This window comes from Balaenoptera ricei, chromosome 8 (assembly GCF_028023285.1).
Source record: "Balaenoptera ricei isolate mBalRic1 chromosome 8, mBalRic1.hap2, whole genome shotgun sequence".
Classification (NCBI taxonomy): domain Eukaryota; kingdom Metazoa; phylum Chordata; class Mammalia; order Artiodactyla; family Balaenopteridae; genus Balaenoptera; species Balaenoptera ricei.
In genome coordinates this window covers 70,397,106-70,406,591 of record NC_082646.1, presented here as the reverse complement: position 1 = coordinate 70,406,591, position 9,486 = coordinate 70,397,106, and the positions used below count along the sequence as shown (strand labels likewise).

Below are 9,486 nucleotides of genomic sequence, written 5' to 3'. Positions count from 1 at the left end.
AAACAAATGGGACCTAATCAAACTCAAAAGCTTTTGCACAGCAAAGAAAACCATAAACAAAACGAAAAGACAACCCATAGAATGGGAAAAAATATTTGCAAACGATGCAACCAACAAGGGATTAGTCTCCAAAATTTATAAACAACCATGTGGCTCAATATCAAAAAAAACAAACAACCCAATCAGAAAAATGGGCAGAAGACCTAAAAATAAACATTTCTCCAAAGAAGACATACAGATGGCACAGAGGCACATGAACAGATGCTCAACATCGCTAATTATTAGAGAAACGTAAATCAAAACTACAATATCACCTCACACCAATAAGAATGACCATAATCAAAAAATCTATAAACAGTAAATGTTGGAGAGGGTGTGGAGAAAAGGGAACCCTCCTACACTGTTGGTAGGAATGTAAATTGGTGCAGCCACTATGGAGAACAGTATGGAGGTTCCTTAAGAAACTAAAAATAGAGCTACCATATGATCCAGTAATCCTACTCCTGGGCATATATCTGGAAAAAAACATGGTTCAAAAGGATACATGCACTCCAATGTTCATTGCAGCGCTGTTTACAATAGCCAAGACATGGAAGCAACCTAAATGTCCCTTGACAGAGGAATGGATAAAGAAGATGTGGTACATATATACAATAGAGTACTGTATTACTCAGCCATTAAAAAGAATGAAATAATGCCATTTGCAGCAACATGGATGGACCTGGAGATTATCATAATAAGTGAAGTTAAGTCAGACAGAGAAAGAGAAATATCATATGATATCACTTATACACGGACTCTCAAAAAAATGATACAAATGAACTTATTTACAAAACAGAGACAGACTCAACAGACTTAGAGAACGAACTTATCTTACCAAGCGGGATGGGTGGGGGGCACGGATAGACTGGGAGTTTGGGATTGATGTGTACACACTGCTATATTTAAAATAGATAACCAACAAGGACCTACTGTATAGCAGAGGGAACTCTGCTTAATACTCTGTAATAACCTAAATGGTAAAAGAATTTGAAAAAGAATAGATACATGTATATATATAAATAAATCACGTTGCTGTACACCTGAAACTAACACAACATTGTTAATCAACTATGCTCCAATACAAAATTAAAAAAATTTTTTTTAATTAAAAAAATATTTCCCATTAAAAGGAATCAGTGATGGTTGATTTCAGGTCTGGGTCAGAAAATGTACAGTATGAGCCTGGAACATCTTGACACACCAGAGAGCAAAGCTATCAAAGACTGTGAAAAATGTGTGAAAAGGATTCAGGAACTAACCTGAAGAAGCTCCCGCTCAGCCAAAGATAGGACCAAAACTATAATGGATTGAAACACATTAAATATTTTAAGTACAAAATTCCATAATGATTCCCAAAAAGATGAACAAAGAAGAAAAAACTCATTAGTCAACTTTGGAGAATGCTAGGGAACAACCACATTATTTTGAACACTAGTAAATAAAAAGAAAATGTAGGAATGTTGCTTTTATCCTATATTTCAGGATAATCAGGATTTAAACTGTTCTTCAGGGTGACATTTGATATAAGGAAGAATCTTTCTATAGAAGTATTCCAGTTAATGAATGACAAAGGAATGAGGGAGGGAGAGCAGAAAAGAAGGGAGAGAAGGGGGACTTCCCTGGTGGCGCAGTGGTTAAGAATCCGCCTGCCAATGCAGGGAACACGAGTTCGAGTCCTGGTCCGGGAAGATGCCACATGCCGTGGAGCACATAAGTCCGTGTGCCACAAATACTGAGCCTGTGCTCTGGAGCCCGTGTGCCACAACTACTGAAGGGAAGTGGATGTGGGATTGGGGGGGGGAGGGAAACATGAAGTAAAATAAAATAAGATAGAAGAGAGACCTTGCACAAACTGAGGATGGCAATGTGACCTTAATGAAGAAACAGGATCCAGTCAATTCTGTGGTTTTTAAGGTGGGAAAGGATGACCTCGAAGAGGGGTCTTGAGCTGGATAACCAACAACCTTATAAATCCTGCTAAGAAATGTGGATTTTAACCTGAAAGCTATAGAGAATCCTGGAGATATCTGAAGCAGGAAAAACTTGCATGGGACTGGATGAGAGGGGCAGAGGCTGGGAGAGTGGTCCTTCAAAGCAATCCATGCTAGGTCTCCACATGTGTAGTGGAGTCAGTGTGGACACAGAAATGCCCTAAATCAGGTGTGCATGCCCAACTCCATGGCACAGGGATCTCTGGAAGACCCAACACTGCCTCCCTTTAACCTTCTCTGATCCTCATGTACCAGAGGCTCAACCAGGAACAAGGCCTGGTTAAAAGTGCTGGGGACAGCTCCAGCACAGTCATGGTTGGTACCACCTTCCAGATACGACTGTGAATAGGGCACAGCTGTCTGTTCTGATGGATGAGGATTCCAGGTTGTTGACTATACACCTGTGTCCTTGGGGCATTCAGTCAAAACCTCCATGATGATACAGAGGGTATTAATTTTTTGTGAGAATTTTTTTTCATTGGCAAAGTCTTCACCTCTCTCAGACAGATGCCCAGATATTTACATAGGAATTTCTCCTCCTTTGCTTTTTCCTAAATCCTCACCTGGTAGATATATTTACCAGCCCTATGGTTCTGAAAAATCATTCCACCTCCCTGGTGGAAATACTTGGACAATACTTGATAGTCTCTGAGCACCACCCTCTCCAATGCCAACACTCTGAGGCCTGTAAGCAATCTTTTTCTGAGTGTGCAGAGCACTTCTTGGGTACAATGTGCCTGGTGTGATGTAGCAAAATGGGTACAGGTTTTAGGCAGGCTTAGTTTAGTATCTTGCATCTGGTACTTATCAAATGCGTGGCCTTATCTTCTCTATCTATAAAAACTGGAGGTTAAAAAGGTCTATCTCACAAGATGAATGTAGGGAAAATGCATGTGAAAATACTTAGCCTGAGGAGCGGGCATTTGGAAAGTACTCAAGAAAAGATAGTTCCTCCTCATCCTCCTTCATTTCTGTTTAGGAGAACACGTTTCACAAACACCTTCACACTGAAAATCTCACAAATTGTCATGATCAAATTTTCCCTTTTTAAGAATTTAAGGGTGAACACAGGTATAGTATCATATGTAGAAAGGAATGCCTAGAATAATCTAAACTGTTAATTAGAGGCTGTAAATAAACAAGTGGGCTTATGTACTTACTTTATTTTGATTTAATTTTTGATAGGGGTGGGTAGGGAGAAGCACAAAATCAAATATGTTTTATGATATCACCTTCTAAGGATAACCTTTTCTACTAGACTCAGATGAAAAAAGATAATGAATATTTTCTTTTTATAAATCTGATTCTATTCGTTAATCCCCTTAATCTCACTCATGTAGAGTTTTTGGCCCTTCTGCTCAGATGGATCATTGTTCAGCTCTGATATGAGACAAGATTGCTATTAATAAGCAGAGTTCAGGGAAGATAAAGAAGTGGGAGGAAGAGAAAGCACCATGTCCTCTTAACACTTGGTCGGATGACTTGCCCTTCAGGTTGTAAGGATATTTTAAGTCAGTGGTTGCCAGCCCTGGGTTCCTGGGGCCCCAATGAATTAATTAATTTTGTTTAAAATACTTTCTTAACAAAATATAATATCAAATGAAAGTCAAGGTGTGGTGAAATAGGCACTGTTATGCATGGCAGATTGTAATTAGACCAAATCTTTTGTAAAGCAATTTGGCAATTAAGTATCAAGCCTTTAAATGTTGTACTCTTTGACTTGGGAATTCTTTCTGGGAACTTATTGTTGGGGAGGAGTGTCTAATTAGGAAAACAGATATGTACACAAAGAAGCTTATCACAGTGTTGTTTTATAATAGTAAAAAAAAATATTGGGAACAACCTAATAACATGAGAATAGTTATATGCACTATAGTGCATCCAACAGATGGATGGAGCCGTTTACAAGGAATATGTCAAAACCTGAACCTAAAAGCATATAGGCTTCTCATTAAAATTATATACTTTTTTTAAAAAAGCAGCAAAATATGAAAACTTCACAATTCAAAAGGTCTGGAAGGAAATATACCAAATTTTGATAGTGATAAGCTTTTGGTGATGAGATTTTGATTGACTTTTCTTTCTTCTTCCTTATGTTATTTTCAGGACCATCATAAAGACTACAGAATATAACTTTTCTAATTAGCAAATCATCATCATCATCATCGTCATCATCATCATCAATCATGTTTTATAAGGAAGTAAACAGAGATGCCAGATATAATCTTTTTGGTTTGGGAGATGGCCGAAAATGGGATCATTAAGATCAAAGACACAATAAATTCTATCAGTTCCAAAAAAGGATGGGCCTGGTTGGTAAGGAGCCTACTCCGTCTCATACTCTCCTCCACAAGCTTGCCGGTTTCTCCTCAGGGTTTCTGTTAGGCTTGGAGAACAGGAAAGGAGGTAGTTTTCCCAGGCGCACTGAAATCCTGGTGCTGGTGCATTCACTGTTATGCATTCCTTCTCATTCTTAGTGCCATGATGATTATTTTTAAAGTGAATGAAATTTTAAGAATATCTAGGATTTGTTAGGCACTTTCTATGCACAGGCACTGTTTTGGTACTTTTTATCTCCATATTTCACCTTCCTCAGGCTTCCAGAAGTTCTTGGTAAAAGGAACTATTGTCTCCTTTCCTTCCCCCCCCCCACACCCCACCCCCACCGTTCTCCTTTCTCCTACCCACACAGAAAGTGCCTTTGCGGGATATAATTGATTTGGATAAAAGAAAAAATGGGCAGACTGGACCACCCTTTGTTATGAACAAAACCTCCTTCACTGCCTGAAGAGTTGACTGGAAAAGCATGTTCAGGTGGCCAGGACTGGAAGGTTCTAGAAAGAGGGCATCAGAAAATCCCATGGGCTTTCTCCCTGTGATGTGGCTTATTTGCTTTACAGGCTTCAGGCATATTTGCTGACGTCAGCAGCCCGTCAAAGTTTAAAATAATAATAGTGAAAAGGAAAACGGCCCCTTTCTGCCAGGCAGTCCTATTCTGCCAACTTTTGTGTTTTCTTTTGTGTTAATAAACGTCCAAGAACCACCTCCTCTACCACCCTTGGTGCGGGGGGAGGGAAGCACAACAATTTTAAAACCACCAGGTCAGCCTATTGCCAGCATAAACCATTCAGACAAGTAGCGTTTGTCACACTCTAATGAGGATTTTACCTCTGCCTCCAAAAGAAAGCTATCATTAGGCTTTGTGTTTATGGATTCAAATGATTGTCTTGGGACAGTGGGTTTCCTTTGGTCCCTTCCTCATTTTAATCATGCTCCAGACCAAACGCATAGATGTTTTCTGCATCAGACGAAACGAAAAAAACCATAATTATGCCAGCTAATGTCTTTGGAAAACATCAGTTAAGAAAACAGCCTTTTAATTCCCATTTTACTCGAAAATCTGAAAATATCTACACATGTTGTAATAGCATGGCGGTGGTGGAGGGTGGGTGTCTAAAAAGGAGAGAGCTCAAAGGGTCTGAGGAGGTCTGGTGGGCAGGCCCCTCTTGGCAACGAGTAGACAGAGAATCTCTCCAAGCAAAGAAATTTCTCTATAAAGCAAGACCTCTTAAGTTATCTTCCCATGTAGTGCTGAAACTGGAGCCGGCCCCCGCACAGTTAGGTTGATACCAGGCTGGCACCGCACACACACCCTATTGTTAATACCTCCTCAGGACAGATTAGATCCCACATTCCTCAGAAGTTCTGAGCTCTGGAGGGAACGCTGCCAGCAGGCTCCTTCCACGGGGCAACAACTAGCTACAACTGATAAGTTTTCATTGAAATAACTGGAACAATTACACTGAGTTCCCACAGGGCTCTGTCACTAGCTATTAAGAGAGAAGCACTGCACTTGCATGCTGTGGTGTCTGCAAAGGTGTGAGCCAGACAAGAGTAATTCAAGTCGAATCTTTAGCTCAATGTTATATGCTTTTATATGCTTTTATGGCTACGTGCCGTTGTTAACCAAATTCTTCACCTAAGGTGTACTATTAGATTGTTTTATGTTTTCTTTTCAGGTCTTATCTAGTAAACCTTGATATTTACACTATCTCAATTTAGGTTTGGACAAGTAACTAATTAATCTCTGACCAAAGATCCTGAAGTTAGACTTGGGTTTGTTTGGTAAAATCTGTTGAGGTCATGGTTGGTTTTACATGTAGCTTAGTTAAAAAGCTGAATACTAACAAAGATCTTTGCTTTCAAGGCTTACCTTTCAATCAGAGTGCTCATTAAACAGCAAATGTAGCTGTACTTGAATTCTGCAACTTCCCTTTTATTTTTTCTGATATAAGTGTCTGAAGGGAATGAAGTGACAATAAGAATAAAAGGACAACACACATACCTTTGCAGGAGCAAATCTCAAAGGGCTTAGATTAAATTTTAACCAGGGGTTATGTCTACCACGATTCTGTTATCTCCAAGGGTTAGGTTTGGCTTTTATAATAATAAAACGTGATTTTGGAAAAAGGACCCCATTTTAACATATACTGTATTTGCTAGGAGGAGATACAGTTAGTCTTTGAAAGAAAATAAAAGGCAAAGAGTTTAGCAGATGGGTAATTCCCAAATCTGCATAAATGTAAACAGCCAGAATTTTGGTGCCTATGGGTTTTATCAAAGGTGTGACTAAGGCTGAGACCAACACCAGTGCGTCCTCTTTGGCTAGTTTTAACACGTTCACAGTCACAATTAACATTCAAGGAATTTCCTTTTCATCCAAGTGTTTCTTTAAAAAGCACTTTATACCACAAACTAAAGTTCTAGCTGCCATCAGTCCTTCCCATACAAAAGATTGGTGAAATCTCCATAATACTTTTTTTTTTTTTTTGGAAAATGGGCTCGGCCCACGGCAATTTCCTGGAGCATTTGTTTTCCAACATAAGGGGGTTCTCACCTCCTCCCTCCTTTCTTCCCCTGAAAGAGCTTGTAATGGAGACCTGGCTTCCTCGTCTGGTATCATCCTCCACATTCACTCCAAGGCCAGAGAAGCGCCGCTGCCGAGCAGGCGTCCCCTGCCCTCCCCCGCCCAGTCAGAGCGCTGCTGCCCGGCAGAAGGTCCGGGCCCACTCCCCGCCTGGTTTCAAGTCCCTGAGCCGGTCAAGCCGGTGCTTTCTACAAAGAAGGGAGAATCGACCGTCTCCCTCTCCCGCTCTGCTCCTCCTACACAAGGGATTCGCACACAGGCACCGAGTCCGAGTCCTGGCTGTGCATAGAGCTCAGCCCGGTGTCCGAGTCCTCGTCGTTACCAGGACAGCTCTTGGCCAGTCCGCGGGCCTGGTCCACCCACACCTCGGCGCAGGCCTGAGGCCGGGGTTCCTGCGAGGGACCGCTCGAGACCGGAGTCCCATCGGGAGCTACCGTCAGCTCCAACGAGTGCAAAGTCTGGAGAAGGCCCTGTAGCTCGCGCTCCTTGCTGTCCCACTGCTGCTGGCTGTAATCTAAGTCCGACTTGACGGCCTCAAGGTCCGTGTTGAGCCGGAGCCCGATGTAGAGGCTGGTGCTGAGCTGCGTCCTAACCCGCTCCCGCTCCAGCAGCAGCTCACCGTCGAGGCCGCCATCAGCCTCCGGGGGCTCCTCCCGCGCTGCGAGCTCCTCCTGGCGCCTCCGCATCCACCTCTGGTTCAGTTCCTCCTGGATTTCGGCTGAGAGGCGCTCGAGCAACTCCTCCTGTTGGGCCCGCTGCTCCTGCAACCGCAGCAGGTCGTCGCAGCGCCGGGCCAGCTCCTCCAGCTCGACCGCCTGAGCCTCGCCGTCCACGCCCGGCGTCGTCGCCGCCGCCGCCGCCGGCTCCTCTCCCAGGCCACGCCCGTCGAGCTCGATGCCTGCGCCCACCAAGTAGGTGTCCTGCACGTAGTTCACTCCGTGCCGCCGCATGCGGTCCAGATGCACCTTGGCCTCGTAGCGATCAATCTCTCGGTCCAGCTCCCGGAGCCGCTGCACCTGCTGACGGATAGTGTGGTCCTGGGAGAGCACCAGATGCACCAGCGTCTCCATGCGCTCAACCGACGCGCTCTCGGCGGCCCGCGGCGACGACGAGCAGGACGAGGCTGTGGACGACGAAGTGGACGAGCAAGGCGACGACGGCTGCTGCTGGCGCCGCCGGTTGAGCTTGGCCAGCTTGCGGAAGGCCTTTCGCACCACCCGTCGCTGCTTCTCCTGGGTCAGGGCCAGGCTGGGCCGCGCCGGGACGCCCCGGGCGGAGCAGGTGCGCTCGCGACTGAGCACAACGCGCGCCTCGGCACTGCGGGGTCCCGCGTTGGGCAGCGACGCCTCGCTACGCACCAGCACGAAGCGTACGTTCTCTCGCTCGTCGCCCCAGGCGTCCCAGAGTCGCAAGATGCGCGTCTTGTTGGGTAGGATGCGCTCAAAGCCCCGCCACTTCTCCACAATGCAATAGCACTGCGGGGGCCCGCACAACATGCCCTGGGGCAGCGCCTCGTCGTCGTCGTCCTCGTCGTCCTCGTCCAGGGGTTCCGGCAGCTCTCCTGGGCCTGGCGGGTCGCCAGCTATGCCCCGCCGCCGGCCTCGCCTCTGCCGGCGTCGCCGCTGGCAGCCATCCTCCAAGAGCACCCGCACTATGTCCGAGCAAGTGGTGCGACGGGAGAGACCGGACACCAGTTTCTCCTCCTGGCAGATCCACACCGATATCGTCTTCTCAGAAGGATCCATGGCTCAACCGGGACGCAGGTGGCGGGTGGGGCCGAGCCCCACTGGGGCGGCAGGGGCAGCGGGCAGCCCGGCAGCTCTTGAATAGGGATTGGAGCTCGGGACCCTCGTCCCCGTCGGCACCGGCCCTTCTCCCAGCTGCGCACAGAAGGGAAGCTGCAGCCGTGCTCGGCCTGGACGGCACGCTCCCGGAGCAGCACGCGCGGGCTCGGGCTCCCGCCGCTCTGGCTCTGCCTAAGGTTCCCGGGGCCTCCGGGTTTTGCTCCTCCCCACTTGGCTCCTCCCCCTCCCGCCCCCAGCGCCGGAGCTGCCGCCGGAACGCGGGAGGCGCGGAGCCCAGGCCCGCCCCTCTCCCGCGCTGCCCGCGTGGGGACTCTACTGCGCGTCGGTTCGAGAGAGGGACTCGGTGACCTCCCTGCCGCAGGGCCTGGAGCCCGTGCCTAGGCGCGGGTCAGCTCTGCTTCTCTTCGGCCCACTGGCTCCTCTCCTTGCGCCTAGAGCTAGCTGGACTTTCTCACCTTTCCCGGCGCCCCAGAGACGTTTCCTAGTCCTTCAAAGCAGCACGGTCTGAGAAGTGCCGCGGCGCAGAGAAACCGAGACACTCCGCGCCACCGGAGACTCCAACCGCATTGCCTGACCTCCAGATGGGAGCTGTAAAAGCCTGCTATAATGCGGAAGGCCTTCAGTCTTCCTTGTCTGGAGGCAATATTTGCATATTGAAGGAGAACAGGACGGGGCAGTGTGCTCCGGGAACAAGTGTAGATATAGTAAGGTCTAGACTTGA

General features: G+C 46.8%; 1 protein-coding gene across 1 annotated transcript; it reads right to left on the bottom strand.

Moving 5' to 3' along the window:
* Positions 1 to 6,759: 6,759 nt before the first annotated feature.
* Positions 6,760 to 8,931, bottom strand: RASSF10 (Ras association domain family member 10). Its single transcript, XM_059931165.1, has one exon. It carries the CDS (start codon positions 8,703 to 8,705, stop codon positions 7,197 to 7,199), a length of 1,509 nt encoding a protein of 502 aa, XP_059787148.1. The 5' UTR covers positions 8,706 to 8,931; the 3' UTR covers positions 6,760 to 7,196.
* Between the last annotated feature and the right edge of the window lie 555 nt (positions 8,932 to 9,486).